Below are 16,757 nucleotides of genomic sequence, written 5' to 3' on the forward strand. Positions count from 1 at the left end.
CCTTCAAGATTCCTGAAGATTAAGATTACTGAACTATTATGAATTTACAGTAAAAATTATCAAATACTGCAGAAAACAAGCCACAGTAAATAAGAGTTAGCAGAAACAATACAGAATTGCAGTAGTTCCTTAAGACTTCAGATAACGGAATCATCAGATACAGAATATGAAATAAACATGTTTTATACAAAGAAGGGTGGGCTTCCCAGGTAGCATTAGTAGTAAAGAACCTGCCTGCTAATGCATGAGATATAAGAGATGAGGGTTCAATCCCTAGGTCAGGAAGATCCCCTGGAGAAGGGAATGACTACTCACTCCAGTATTCTTGCCTGGAGAATTCCATGGACAGAGAAGCCTGGCAGGCTACAGCCCACGGGGTCGCAAAGAGTTGGACATGACTGAAGCGACTTAGCACAGCACACATACAAACAAAGGAACTAAAAACATGAGGAAGGAAAAAAAGGCTACCAGAAATGACTGATTTGAAAAAGAACCAAACAGAACTTTAAAACACAATGGACTGGTCAAAAAACAGACTAAACATAGCTAAATTCTATGAACTGGAATGTGGAGCTCGAAGAAACAAATTTAAAAGTGTCAGTACATGTGGGAGACAGAATGAGATGGTACAACATTCATCTAATTGGAATTCCAGAAAGATAAACTGGGGAGAATGGGAAAGAAGCAATACTCAAAGATATAATGGAAAAAAATTTTTAAACTTCAGGAAAAGACATGAGTCCTTATAGTGGCCAAAATATATCCCAAGCAGGACTGGGATAAAGTTCATACTTGCACAACACAAAAATCAAAGAGAAATCTTAAGAATAACCAGAAAGAACTAAAAAATAAATAAGTAAAACACAACTAAGCTTAGAGCAGACTTTTTCAACAGGAACAAAGGAAACCAGGACAAAATAGAATAGTATCTTTAAAGTGCTAGGATGAATAGTTGTTAATCTTGAATTGACATAAAGAATGAGAGCAAAATAAAAACAAAACCAGAAATTTCCAAAGAAATTTCTAAAGCATATACTTCTGGAAGAACCAAAGTAATTTCTAAAAGGAAGGTGTGAGGGACTTCCCTAGTGATCCAGTGGTTAAGACTCCATGTTTCCACTGCAGGGGACTTGGGTTTGATCCTCAGTTGGGGAGCTATGATCACACATGCTGCATGCAGCCAAAAAAAAAAAAAGAAAAGAAAAGAAAAATAAATAAGATAAAGCTAAAATATAACATGAAAGGGGTAATTAAATCAAACTGTCTATATAAGGTTCCTGGATTGTTTAGGAAGCAGTGAAGATACTGTATATTTTAGGATTTTAGGCTTTGTGGGCATGATTTATTTTTAACAGCAACCATAAAAGAATAGTCACATATGAACCTTCAAACCTAAATGAAAACTCATTATAATTTTTTAAAAACCTTCCATCAGTTCTAAAAATAGAACAGAAGGAGGTGTGTGTATGTTTAGGGTGGAGGTGGGGTGGGGGGATATAAAAAGGATAAAGGGGAAAAAAAGGCCATAAAATAATATGGCAGAAATAATTCCAAATATATCAGTAATCACAATATATATGAACAAACAAAGCTCATCAAAAAAAAAGATAGTGTCAGTCTGGATTTAAAAGCAATCATAAGAACAAAGTATATCTATGTATGAGACAAAGATACATAGTAAGGTTAAAAGTAAAAGGATGAAAGTGATATGGTGATATCCATATCACCATATTATGGTGCAGCCATAAAGTGATATGGCTGCACATTAAGAACATACTTTAAAAAACACTAAATTGTACACTTTAAAATGGTTACAATGGTAAATTCTATCTCAATACTATTGTTAAAAAGTTAAAGGATGACATCCAGCAAATATTAACCGATAGGCATCTGGTATCACTGTATTAACACCAGACAAAATCAACTTAAAGGCAAAAAGGATTATTAAAGAAAGTCACAAAAGAATGAAAAAAGATTCAATTTACCAGGAGGACACATAATCCTAAATTTGTATGTTCCTAATACTAACGCCTCAGGATATATTCATTCAAAATTATCAGATATTCAAAGAAAATCTGACAAATGTATCATAATAGAGAATGTTAATACATCATTATCAATTAAGACATCAAACAAATAAAATGTCAACAAAGATATAAAGATTTAAACAAAATAATAAAAAAGCTTAAAAAAAAGCTTCATCTATGGGAGACATATCATCAGTTCTGCAGCAAACGAGAGAATATATATCCTAGAAAGTGAAGGCTAGTGGTTTTGAAATAAACTCCAGCTACTTAAAAGAGTGAAGTACAAATAGATGAACATGGAACTGATTTTGTTTTATACACCTTAGAAAAACACAACCTAATGGGAACACAGGCAGCAAAATACTGGAATCCAGATATTCTACCAGTTTTCCATTCCTTCACCAATTCCTAATTTTTAAGGAAAATGACCACTTAAAAACGAGGCTGGGTAGATGCATGAAAAAGAGGGATAGATTAAAAGTGACTGGCAAGACAGCTTTTACATTCACTATCTCTTTTCCTTTTAAACATGAGAATCTAGGTCAGAATATACTTGGTAGAGAAAGTAAAGAATGAGCTAACTAGCCTAGCTTCTTAAATGGCTCAGAGACACGTGTACCTGTACCTTCAGGCAATGGCCATCAACAGGGGAGAACAAAGCACTAATTAACAGACATCTATTCTAAGGGGGAAATTAAGAGATGCAACTGAAGATTTCCATACAAAAATATTCATTATAAAAATATTTTTAACAGCAAAAAACTGGAAACCCATATACCCAATAAGAGGAAAAATAGTTTTTAATAAAAAAAACAGAAATACATATAGCAAGATGTTTATGGCTAGTTGGATTATTCATGTTTTCTAATTTATCTATTACTTTAGTAATTGGCAAAATAGCTGCTATGTTTAATAATAATGATTAACAGTTTCCATTCATTAAATGACCTATGTACCAGATACTGTATTATTTGATATTTTACAGTTAATCTCCACTACTACAAGGCAGCTATCATCAGCCTCATTGGTTCTTAATCTGAACTATGAATTAATTCTTTTATAAAACAAGCAGGTCTCTATTAGAAAACATAGGTTCTTGTATCTTGGTTTGATGTCTGCCTTTAGGAAGCTATTCAGAACTCCACGGAGTCATGTTCAAAGCTATGGAATGACAAGAGCTTAAATAAGGGTCATTTTTTGCAAAAATGAAACCTGTTTATTTGTGGTAGATTTCTTAGATAAAATTGGATTTTCTTTTCCCATGTTAATTTCATACATAAGGGAAAAAAAAGTATCTTTCTCTTTTCTATATCACTTTCCTTTTCATAAAATAAAATTCACATGTTGATTCATTTGATCGTCACAACAGCAAGCTGGGCAAGATGGGAAGTATTATCTTCATTTTAGAGATGATGGACGCCAGGAAGTTAAAATATCTTAAGATTATCATGCTGATAAGCAGTAGGTAAAACCCAAACTCACACCTCTGGATCTTGTCCTCTTTCTATTATACTTATCACCTGGGAAGACATTCACATGACCCTAGCTCTTGCTGGGGAAATACTTGTTTTCTTCTATAAAAGGACAGTTTTTATATATTTAAAATTTTCCTTTCACTTAAAATGCTTTTGAGACAGGTTGTTCAAACTACTGAATTTGTCTTCTGAAGGATAAACTGCAGGGAGAAAGGTTCCTAGACATCTTTTAAAATGTGAATAGCCAGTATGGAGATACTCATCGAAATGTTAATAATAGTTATCTCTAAGAAGAGGGATTTAGTTTTTTTCTTTAAACACCTGCTCAAATTGAAACACTTCATCTTCTCTACACTATCCAGACTTAAAACCATTTCTGCATTCCCCACTGTGTTGTATCAATACGTAGTAGGTATACAGTAGCAAGTGCTGAATAAACCACCATGTCCTAAACTTCTGCCACACTTGTGTATTTGCTGTGTAATTACTTAATATCTTTTAAAAAGTAAATTCACTTTTTAAAACTTAGCCTTATCCCAAATGACAACTTTCATGAAATCATGATACACTAGTTTGATCTTTTTCCTAATATACATTAATACACATATAGCCACTCAAATTTCAAATATTGATATCCTACCAAAATCACCTCACCTGTATACATGCATTGAAAAGCAATACATGAGATTTGGGTCAATCTTTGACTTTCTCCTTCAGTCTCCATAATAGCAATCACCCTAAGTTCGTCTTTTATTATGACTCCTCACTTATTCTGACCTCTCACTCTGGTGTAGGCCCTTATTTCATGCCTATCTGGGTTATCTTGATGCAGTAAGTCCCTAGCAGTCCCCTTTGCCTCTAATCTTTGCTCTATCACATATGTTGCCATCAAATCTTAAACTTCCTAAAAACAAGCTTTTCCCCAAGGGATCTTCCTGACCCAGGAATTGAACCTGGGTCTCCTGCATTGCAGGCAGATTCTTTACCATCTGAAACACCAGAGAAGCCCCTTGGCCTTTACCCAAATCAATCGAAACTTTCCAGGTCACTGAAAACAACCACTAGAGGAAGTACTTTACAAACTGGTCCTGGCCTACCTTTCTATCCCCTTCTACAAGAATCCATTTATTCATTAGTCTTAGAGTAGCCACTGTGCAGTTGTTTTTATAGCTTTACTCATTACATATCTTCATCCTGAAAATCTCCAGCCCCAAATCAAAATTCTGCCTAGTTCAAATATCCTCTCTTTTAAGAAATCTGTCTGACCATTAGAATCTGCACTCATTTCTGAATTTCTAAAAGTCACACTATTTCAGCCACTTATTTACTACCCCCTGCCTTAAACTATGAGCCAAATCTAGTCTCCTCTACTACAGGTTCTCTAGGGTAGGACTATGTAATTTATATATAGATGCTAAAACATTTGCATCTGGACTTCCTTGTGGTACAGTGGATAAAAATCCGCCTGCCAAAGCAGGGGACACCGGTTCAATCCCTGGTCTGGGAAGATTCCACATACTTAGGCGCAATTAAGCCTGTATGCCATAACTACTGAATCCACGTGCCACAACTACTGAAGCCTGTGCTCCACAACGAGAGAAGCAATGAGAAAGCTGCACACCACAACAAAGAGTAGCCTCCACTCACCACAACTAGAGAAAGCCTGCATGCAGCAATGAAGACCCAGCACAACCGCAAATAAAATGATTTTTTTTAATTTTAAAAAATAAAATTTTTGCAGGTATCAATGAAATAAAGCAGTCTCTTCAAGAATGCAGCAATGAAGACCCAGCACAACCGCAAATAAAATGATTTTTTTTAATTTTAAAAAATAAAATTTTTGCAGGTATCAATGAAATAAAGCAGTCTCTTCAAGAATGCAGCAATGAAGACCCAGCACAACCGCAAATAAAATGATTTTTTTTAATTTTAAAAAATAAAATTTTTGCAGGTATCAATGAAATAAAGCAGTCTCTTCAAACAAAATAACTCAAACTCCATTCAACACAGTTCAAAAGACTAACCTTTTCTAAGATCTAAACCAAAGAATACTGTTCTCATAGATACTGTGTTATGCATGTAAGTCACTTCAGTCATGTCCGACTCTTTGTGATCCCATGGACTGTAGCCCACCAGGCTCCTCTACCCATGGGATTCTCCAGGCAAGAATACTGGAGTGGGTTGTCATTTCTTCCTCCAGAGCCTCATAGATACTAAAGGTCAGTAATTTCATTAGATCGCTTGAAACCAGCAGACCACTATCTAAGATCCAGGTCTGACTATAGTCATCTACCCTGTATGTAGATACCACTTCAGCAGGTTGACTTGCTGAACATGCATGATTCCCCAGTGTTCTTACCTGGTTACTCTTTCTGGGCTTCAGTTTTCCTATCTATAAGATGACCTTAAGAGCTCTTCCTAGCTTAAAACCCTATGATCATTGGTCAGATCAAAATGACTTTTATCCCAGTAGCCTGATAAAATAAACCTACTTAAAAAAAAAAATACAATCCAAAGAGTTAACCCTCATCCAATGCTATTTAACCCCTTCACATTTTGTGATATTTATAACAGTCTAGATATTTATAACAGTCCAGGCACTCTATTAGACCGTCTCTTTAAAATCAAAACAGATGTTCAATGATAATAGTTTTTTCCACTGGTACTCAGAGTACACAGGTTTTTCACATATATTATTTCATTAAGTCTCCACAACCCTAAAAGGTAGGCATCTTTATCTCAGTGTTTTTCAATTAGCAGTGATCTTGCCTCTTCTCTCCTAACCCTGGGGACATCTGGGAATATCTAGTGACATTTTCCATGGTCACAATTGCTGGGAAGGAGGGACTGATATTGGCACCTGGTAGGGAGAGGCCAAGGATGCTGCTAAACATCTCATGAGGCACAAGACAGCCTCCCACAGTGAAAAACTATTTGGTCCAAGATGTCAATTGTTTCAAGATAAGAGACCCTGCTGGCATTGTCTATCAGTTAAGAAATCAAAGATTTAGTCAGCTAAACTTATTTGCACAGTTACACAGACCTCAAATCATCTCTGAATGCCATCAAAGCTAATGGCACATGCCATCACATATGCAACTACTAGAGACTGTTTCTGATTAAACATGTATTGTTTTCTTATCACTGTCTCCCCTTCCCCATTTAGTCTTGGTATACTTTAGATTTTGCTAATTACCATCAGTTGACCTCATCTAGGAGAAGATTCAGAAGAAGCTTTCTCAGACTATAAGGTCAGATTAAAGAAATGTCTTCTCTTAGGCTCTCACTGCATTTCTTATGCTCTCACAAGTATATATAGCTTCGCTGCAGCAACTACCATATGGAGCTGCGCTTGTATGATTTTCTCCCCTTTAGAGTATAAGCTCCTTGACAGTAAGGTTTCCCTCTTTGTTTCTGAATTCCAAAGAAAGTATCTCAGCAGAGTTTACAATTCATAAATGTTTGTTAAGCAAACAAAAGAAAACTGACCAAGTTACACAGTATACTCCAAAATGTACAGCTACTAAATGACAACCAGGATTCAGATTTGAGTCTCCATCACCAAAGACTATAATTACTACATCTCAATGAAGTTAAAAATGAGATGATTATTATCACCTCTTTGTCTTGTCTGTGGGAATTCTTCAATCATAAACATATCAGGAATTATATATAAAGTCCCTGTTTTTAAAAAGTTTATAATCATACAAATTTTCCTATCTTATACTTGTGCACATTCTGTGAAAACTTGAAAGATGGTTAACGGGTAACAACAGTGATATTCTTTCCCAAATACCACAATTATAAAGGGGCAGTTATATTTTTATTTGATAGTCTCCCTGAGTTCAACACTCACTACATAGAAATTAATATTATTTTGAGTTGTCATAGAAATCGTTTATAAAAACTAAGCCAGGGTCTCTTAGGAAAAGAAGAACTCACTTTAACTTTAGCTTTTATTTCTTCACTGTCCCCTTCTCCATCATTGCGGGGTTCCATGCCAGACTCCTCCTGGATGTCTTTGTTTAGTACAGAATACTCTTCTAGTAGAGTGTCAAACAAAACTATTCGCTTGTTCTTGAAGAAGCCATAAAAATAAGCATTGCTGTGGGAAGAGCGTTTAGATCCTAAGGAAAAGACAGTTCAAAGCATGGAAAATAATTAAAAAGTCTGGGGTCTTTTGGAGAGATGCCTAGAAACTGAATTACTAGAAAGGACGTTAACATTTTCAAATTGTTTAATACCTGAAGAATATTATATCAACATATATCACCACCAGCAATGGAGAGTGTCTGTTTCTCTTCAGTCTTAACAACAAATATTTATGCTCATTGCAGCTTTCTAACAATAAATAAATAAATAAAGCCTAAATATCCAATGGTCATGGAATGATTCAATTATGATAAAGCTATGAGTTGGAATTTTAAGCAGCCAGAAAAAAACTATACTATTGAAATATTTTAACAAGATAGGAAAAGCTCACCAACATACTGAAAAGGATATAAAACCTCATGTATACAAAGTTCCATTACTGTTGTGAAAAAATGTACATGTAAATAGAAAAGCCTAACAGAAGCTTATTAAGAAATATATTAAAATACTGAAGTGTTTATTACTGGCTTATAGAAACATGGATTTTTGCTCCCTCCTTTATACTTTCTTCTCTTCCAAAGCTTTTAAAGTAAGTATACTTATTTAATCAGAAAAAATTAAAACTATATTAAAATCAACTGGAAAAAAAAAAAGCCCTAAATTTTTAGCAGTGGCTAACAACAGCTAAACTATGGTTGATATTTATTTTCTTCTTTATATTTTTCTTTATTTTCATTATATTTTATGTTCTGCCATGTGCAGTGAATTAATTGGTTAATGATAAACTTTAAGTTCAAATCTTGACTCTGCCATGTATTATTCATATAAATGCAAGAAATTTTCTTAATTTCTTTAAGCTTTATTTTCCTGTTTATGATATGAGGCTAGCACTTTTTGGTTTGATTGCCTGGAAGTTAAGAGTCAAACATGTGGTCCAATTTTATCAGTGATATAGGATCTTAGCATCTGCAAAGTTGTGTATCTGCAAAGTTGTGTATCTGTATCTTGTATTTCTATCTCATTCCTATTTTTTCAAATTTTTTAATTAATTTAAAAATATTTCTTAGAAGTTACCTGAAATTATCTATGGAAGTAGGCAGATAAGCAAAACGAAATTAATGTCTTAGTATCTCCCACTGGCCCAGGGATCTCAAAGTATGGCCCAAAGAATGCCTACACCAAAATCACCTACAGGTACTTGTTAGATGTAAACAGAAGAAATATCCAATAAGTCAAAATGTCTGGGAACAGGGCCAAGGAACCTTTTAACAGATTTTCCAGGGAATTGTTATACTCACTAAAGTTTAAGACAATAAGCTCTTGTATCACTGTGCCTTGCATGTAGCATTTATTCAATAATGCTTGTTTACTGAATAGATTTATCGAACCATTTGAGGTATGAAGTAATGTATCTGAGAATTCTGAACACAAAAATGTCCTATGTGACTATACGGCACTGCCGGCTGTCTCTTCATCTTTTTTTTATGATGTCTTATCTTAATCAACCTCTCAGCAGCATCTGACACAATTGACCATTCCCTCCTTGAAACACTTTTTTCTCTTATCCCAGAAGAAACACCATCTTCTCCTCATTTTCTTCCTACCTCAGTGGTCTCTCCTCCTCAGCCTCCTTTGCCCACTCTTCCCCCTCTGCTGACCCTGACCTGAGCCCCCTTCTCTTCTCTGAACGCCCTCATCCATGGAAGTATCTACACACCAGATACTTTCCAGACCACTATATCCAGCCCTGGCCTCTCCCTAGAACTCTGGAGTCACCCAGAGTTGACATGCTTACATCTCCACAAGAATGTCTATAGTACATCTTTCCTGTTTATATTCTCACATGTCATTTTTTCCCTGACCAGTATTCGAATCCCCTTGCAGAGTTAAGGGAATTTAGCATCATGCAAGACTTGTGAGAGACTGCTTCTCATTTAAGAAATCCAAAAAAGCTAGATATCTGCTTCCCCAGCACTCCTGACAGCTAGCCCAGTGCCCTGGCCCAGTCCATCAGATGCACCCACTGGGGACTCTGAATAGTAGCTAATTACACGAGGAAGCAGGGCAGTGAGAAATTAATTCTGCAGGTACTAGTGGGAGGGATGTTAGAGATGTAAATGCTAAACTCCAACATCAGTGTCCTCACCAGACTGGTTCTTCAGGGTGATTCTGAGTTCCTAGTCTCCCAGTGAAGAGCCCATTTCCCAAGTTTGGCAAATTTAACTTTCCTGTGACCTTGTGAGTTATCAAATATTGTTTCAAAAGGAATTTTTCATGTTAAATTAGCCATAGTTGGTTTCTATGGCTGACTTGCTTGTAGAACTCCAGTATGATATTCAATAGGTATCTCAAATTATAACACACCTAACAGAACTCCAACTCACACACTTGTTCTTCTCCCAGTTTTCTCCCATCTCAGTAGCCTACCATTTATCTAACTGCTTAGGCCAAAAATCTAAGTCATTATCTTTAAGGTCTCTAGCTCCCTTATTCTTTTACATGTCATCTATTATCAAATTCCATCAACCCTACCTCTAAAACACATCCTTGATACACCCACTTCTCTCCATCAATTACTACTGTTGTTGTGGTTCAGTCGCTAAATTGTGTCCAATTCTTTGCAACCCCATGGACTGTAGCCCACCAGGCTCCTCTGTCCATGGGATTTCCGAGGCAAGTATACTGGAGTGGGCTGCTGCTTCTTCCTCCAGGGAATCTTCTGATCCAGGGATGGAGCCCAGGTCTCCCAGGCTGGAAGGTGGATTCTCTACCCCTGAGCCCTCAGGACAGACTGCTCTGGCCTAATTAACCTCCTCTCCGGAACGGCACCAGCCTCTTAACTGCTCACCCTGCTTCTCCTCTCACCTCCCTACCACCTTCTCTATATGGCAACCTGAGATAGGTCACAAAGTAAAAACCCAGGCCATGGCACTTTCCTGCCTAAAACCTTCCACAGCTTATCTGTGGACTGAAAATTCAAGATTCTCACCCTGATTTATAAAGGCCTGTATGGTCTGACTCTAGCCTATGTCTCAGATTTTATGTCAAAACACTTTCCTGCCATGTGGCAGCCACACTGGACTTTTTTCTGTTTCTTAAAGATACCAAGCTCTGGATAGTCTCCCCATGGATGGCTCCTTCCTTCAGATCTCAGTTTAAATTCATTTGCTCGGAGAAGTCTTGTCTAATGACCTAATCTAAAGTATCTACACAGCCATTCTTCGTCACTTCATACCAGTTTAATTCTCTGTGCAGTGCTTGCTCCCTGATATTTTCTGATCAAGAATATTAGTTTTTCACTTGGTTTTTCCTTTCAGTTTACAAATCCATAATATGTGTTGCTGTTAGTGACAACATTCATTCACTCAAAATATTTTTGAGGATTGTCACCATTATTAACAAAAATATGCATTACAGATGAGTAACTTCTGCTTAGCAGAGGTAAGTTCCCCAAAGTCAAAAAGGGACTGTGTGATAGAACTAGAATTTAAATCCAAGCCTATTGGCTCTACAACCTGACCTCTGAAATGCTATCCCCACCTACTCAAATCTTGATTTTCCCCACAAAGTCCCATATAACCGTCCATAAAGTCTTCTCTATTTCAGCTAACATCATATAGTACTGACAGTATATTTCACATATCTTCTTAATTACCTGTATTGTCATAGAATTAGCATTCACATTTTCTGATTATAACTTAAGTGATCAGCAACTTAGGTTGCTCCCTCAGTAAAAGTGCCTCAGAGATTGTTCTACTACACTCATCATTGTGCTACTGGTTTAATATTAATTAAAAGAATAATAATCTCAGAGGCTAAAGAAGTAGTATGCACTGGCTTATTTTTCTACCATTTCCCCAAAGACATGTTCCAATTGTGCCTTCAGTTGGCCACCAAATGTCTAAGATTTCTTTACTCTTCTGGTTACTGATAACTCAGCTTTCCTTGATGAAAGACTCCTTGAGACTTTAGTAGTCTTACACAAGCTAACATAGATAGCTTAACTCTCAAAAGTAATCATCAGAAAAGCAGAATATAACTAATATAAAGTATTCAGTGGTACCAGCCTTGGGTAATTTGCAGGTGAAATCAGAGTCTAGCAGAACACTGGAAGTCTTCTTGGGGGAGATAAAGCCAATAACACTGGTTTTGTTTCCAAGCCCCCAAACCAGTGCCAAACGGAATCTGACAAAGCAAGAGTCCAATTCAATTACCTAAAGAAGCCAGGTAGGTAACAGAAGTGAATAAATCAGTCTAGTATCATGACATAACAAGGACCGAAAAAGGCCTTGGCCCAGAATTAACAATACTGTAAAGCCAAACAAATGAAGCTAGAGGTAAGAGCAGGAGTTGGCATCAGGCCACCAGTTTCTATCCCTGGACTAAGTTATCAATTCTTATAAATCTTCAAGAGCCAAGACGGAAAATCCTACTCTTTAAAGGACAAAAACACCCACCCACCCCTCAAAACCAACTGATGTGCTCTTTTATTAAAGTTTTAAGAATAAAATACTCAACTAAAACAAATTACTCAAATAAAACCTTCTTACCCCAGGGAGCCTTACCTTCAACAACATACACCTTAGTCAAAGGGAAGTCAATACTCTTCGCCATGACTTCGATTTCTTGTTTCAGCTTTCCCTCAGGAAGAGGGGTGAATTTGTCAAATAAAGGGGCAATGTAATCAGCATAGATGGTGACAAGCACCTGAAAAGCAAATGTTAGATCGACCTGATTATGTCCTTAAAGAGAAACAACTCATTATACAAATTCAATACAAAAACAATTATGTAATTCCAAGCCCTGAAAGCAGGGACCTTATCTTATTTGTTCTGGTATTCCCAGCCCCAAATAGTATCGGACAGTAAGCACTTAATATGTGTTTGATGAAATAAATCAAAATGAGTAGTCCCTAGATGATAATAATTAAGAAGACAAATGGTCTGCTCAAAACTATCTTGGGTATTTCTGACACTTCATAAGCCCATCATAACTTGGAATTCTTTCAGGGTAATCATAATAGACTTGAAGTGTTCGCTAAAAAAAGAACTACTAGAGCTTAATTTGCCTGCTAACACTAATGACCTGCAGTTCACAAGTGTACACACTGGCTGAAACAGCACTTCTTTAAGCATTTTGGGAGCATTTCTTGTGCTCTCTCTCCTCTCACTTCAATTAGCCATACAACATATATTTGTAAGTCCAACTAACACCCGTTTTGCAGTTATAATCCACTAGCTGAGAATGAAGCAATGAGCACCATAGTAACCTCATCATGAGTGCAGCTGATAGGTGGCATTTTCTAGGGGCTGTTAATAGACCACTTTGATTCTGTTGTACGTAGTGTTTGTACCATGAAGCAGTTTAGAATTTGGGAAAGAGAAGAGGAAAAGAAGACGTGAGGCAGGGATCACGAGGGAGAGGAGAGGAAGAAGGGGAGGGAGGAGGATGAGAAGGAAGAAAAGGGAGCTGCAGGGGAGAGAAGGGAGGAGACAGGGAGAAGGGACGGGCACAGGGGACGGGGAAGAAGAGGTAGTGGGAAAGGGAAGGAGGAGGAAGGGAAAGGGGGGGAAGGAGGACAGAAGAAAGCAAATACAGTTATGCTTTCTTCTTCTCATCCCATTTATATCTGTTCTCTCTTCAAAATATCGACGGTTTTTAGACACTGGAGCTCAGTCAAGGGTCATCAAAATTGTCAGTCATCACTCTGGTGGAAACTCACAAATGCACAGCCCCAAACTGCCTGACAACTGGATAATTAAAAGTAACTAACAACTAGCTTCTAGAATCTGTAAGAGTCAGTATAAGGAGAAGAAAATCTATGGTCAGAGTCAGCTCTCCTATTTCTATAGCTAAAAGCAGAAAACAAAAGGGGAATTTATATGAGCACCTATTTATATTTCTTCTGCTTCTTAAGAACCGTATAGATGCTAAGTCACAGTTATCTCACCAAGGTACACTTTGTAAAAGAAAATCAAAACAAAGATTTCACTCACCAGAGATACAACTAGCGTGAACAGCCAGGCATAAATAAAAAAATAGTCTCCCCCAATTTTAATAATGTAAAGTAGAAGTGAAGATACAGGTAATAAAATGCACTGAGTCACAACAAATTTCTTGATCGCATCTTTCATGAAGAACCCCAAAGTCTGAAAAAATAAAAAGTCATCATAAGAAACTAAGAAACTGCTTTTAAAATAATGAGTGAATAGCAAAGGATATATCATTAAAGCGATTTTAAAAATGAAAAGGCAGTCATATAAAGACTATATAATAACAGGTAGCCTAAGACAGTAAGTCAATGCCTTGCATTTTACAGTTTAAAATAAACTTATTTAAACGTTATTAGCTGAAAAACACTAGACGTTAGTAGTAAAAGAATTTATGGCAAGACCTTAAACTATGATCTTTACCATATCTGCAGTTCCTTTTTTCTAGATTAATTCATGCTCTAAAATAGCAAATTGTTGTTGTTGTTAGTCACTCAGTCGTGTCCGACTCTTTGTGACCCCATGGACTATAGCCTGGCAGGTTTCTCTGTCCATGGGATTCTCCAGGTAAGAATACTGGAGTGGGTTGCCATTTCCTTCTCCAAAATAGCAAATTATATTTTAATTACTACTAGCAGAGGACAAAAGCACAAAAGATCTTCACACTGAAAAGACAACATTTGCATTCTCTATTTTACCTGTTGATTAAAACCATGTTTTTCTTCTATCACGAAAGTATTATAAAGACTCCATGGCAAACCAGTCAATGCACTGAAAAGTGTAGCCAACAGCAGAAACACCAAGGACTGACTGATCTAAACACAAGAGAAAAAAAGGCAGTTTTTAAATATTAATTCATTCTTCAAACAAATTACTAGGGAACAAATCAATGAGTATACACTAAGTACTTACTATAACTCAAGCAATGTGCTTGATTCTATGGGTGACACAAGGTCTAAAACATCACCTCCACCCTCAGGGCTTATTTGTAAGATAGGGAGGCAATAAAATACCTCTTTAATTACACGAGCACCATATGAAAGTTAACTTGAAGTCATACAGACAAAATGATTAAAAGAACTTAAAAATGAGAGAAGCCACATACACTAATGAATTCAAGAGGTTTACAAAGCTGATGAGACTTGGAGTGCTACTCTGAAGAAAGAGATAAATTAGTGGAACAGAAAAGACAAAGAGGAATTCCACACAATTTGAAAAAGCAAGGAGAAAGAAAAGAGCGTCCTGAAAGTGAAAGATGACAAGATGATGTGCCTGGTTGGGACCAGGCAGAGAAACATAATGGAGCATCAGAAAAGCTGGGCCAGGGCAGGTGGGGCAGAGTGTGCTGAAACTTTCACAGAGCCCAAATCCAAGAGACAATTGTTCTCAAGGATTCCTTTCATTGCCTTTACAACAGATCCTTAGGAAAGCAAAAGCTGAGAACTGCCTCATTTTTCTTCACAAACACTTTCCTATGATAGTGGAGGACAATGGCTAATTAGCATAAAGGGACTTGTAGGGAGGGGGAAAGGGCAATGAAGCAAACAGAACCCTCTCCTTCCCTCCCACCACATTATCACTCTCCCTCTTACTCCGCAGCGGACAACTGAATTCTTTCTTTTTTAAAAAAAAATCAATTAATTTTTTGCTGTGCTGGGTCTTCACTGATGTATGGGTTTTTCTCTAGTTGCTGTGAGCACAGGCTACTCTCCAGTTGCGGTGTGTAGGCTTCTCGATGCAGTGGCTTCTCCTGTGGAGCACAGGCTATAGGGCTTGCAGGCTTCAGCAGCTGCGGCCAGTAGATCAGCAGTTGCAGCTCACTGGCTCTAGAGTACAGGCTCAATAGTTGCAGCACACGGGCTTAGTTACCCCAAGGCATGTGGGATCTTCCTGGACTAGGATCAAACCTGTGTCTCCTGCATTGGCAGGCAGATTCTTATCCAATGTGCCACCAGGGAAGCCCCTAAAACTGAATTCTTTTAAATGGGAGCATACCACCAAAGCATATTTGATTTGGTAGTGAAGATGCAGCCACTATGTTTCTAAGCACAGAAAAAGGGAGAAGGGAATGGGAAGAAAGGAAATTTGGCTACAACAGGCAGGTGATTTATTTCAGCATTTGTCCCCAAATGGAATATGAGATACTTTTTAAAAAAACAGACAAAAACAGATTCCAGGACCTTCTTCAAAATTACCGAGTCAGAATCCCATCTTCAAAAAATATAACCATATTAAATAATAGAGCATAATGTAATCTTGGTATAGGGTATGCTTGCTGCAACTTCTGAAGCCCACAAGCTCCAGAGCCCATGTGCCACAACTAGAGAGTCTGGGTGCTGCAACAAAGATCCCACGTGTGATGTAGTCAAATAATTAATTAATTAATAAGTCTAATTCCCTAATCACTGAGCTTATTTCCCCCTTAGACACTAAGATTCCAAGGGTGTTTTAAATTATTTTGCCTTAAACACTAAAACAGCCGGCACCATCCCCTGCCTGTTATCAATCCCTCCCCTTCCAATCCATCCTACATACGCACCAGATGAATCTAAAATGCCACTTCTCTACTTGGAAAACTCGTAATGGCTCTAAAAGACTGCAAACTCATTACGCTTTTAACGATTTTCATAATCCAATCCCGAAATGCTACTTTTCACTACTCTTTTCTAAGACCCTTCTACTTCTAACAGATAACTGTAAGCTACTATTTAAGGAAGATGATTGAGTTAAGGAAGATATTAATACTCTAGTGAAAAACGGAGGTGTGACAGTCACATTGGGAAAACTGGAGAATACACAAATGCCCAGGACCTTTTCTCAGAAGAACCCTAATTCTAACTCAGAAAGGAGAAAATATCTTAGAAACAAGATCTACTGGGCAGTGAGGGGAAAGGGTTTTGACTTATAGCCTCTCAAAGGCAAAAAGATCTGGGCTATAGCCCCATAAGTGAATAACTTAAGGTTCCAGACAGAGTATTATAAAGTCCTGTGCTGTGAGGGTGGAGTGATCCAGGCCAAAATGGCCTGATGGCACACTTCACCTCTTGTCTGAGATGAACCTACTCATTCCAGCTCATATTCACAATATGGCAACAGAACTCTGGAGCATTCTGAGTCTTTAAGTTGAGCACTTGCTGGAAAAGGCTGGGCCAAATCTCACCGTCAAAAAGTAA

At 37.3% G+C, this 16,757-nt stretch overlaps 1 protein-coding gene across 1 annotated transcript in view; it reads right to left on the reverse strand.

The window, feature by feature from the left end:
* The window catches only part of ZMPSTE24 (zinc metallopeptidase STE24), a 42,728-nt gene that overhangs the window by 12,650 nt on the left and 13,321 nt on the right, over positions 1-16,757 (reverse strand). Inside the window, exons 4-7 of the mRNA XM_020894093.2 lie at positions 14,283-14,399; positions 13,591-13,743; positions 12,160-12,301; positions 7,445-7,629 (exon numbers count right to left, since the gene is read on the reverse strand). Coding sequence (XP_020749752.1) covers positions 7,445-7,629; positions 12,160-12,301; positions 13,591-13,743; positions 14,283-14,399 — 597 coding nt within the window. The remainder of the gene's footprint in view (positions 1-7,444; positions 7,630-12,159; positions 12,302-13,590; positions 13,744-14,282; positions 14,400-16,757) is intronic.

This window comes from Odocoileus virginianus, chromosome 5, assembly GCF_023699985.2.
Source record: "Odocoileus virginianus isolate 20LAN1187 ecotype Illinois chromosome 5, Ovbor_1.2, whole genome shotgun sequence".
NCBI classification, from domain to species: domain Eukaryota; kingdom Metazoa; phylum Chordata; class Mammalia; order Artiodactyla; family Cervidae; genus Odocoileus; species Odocoileus virginianus.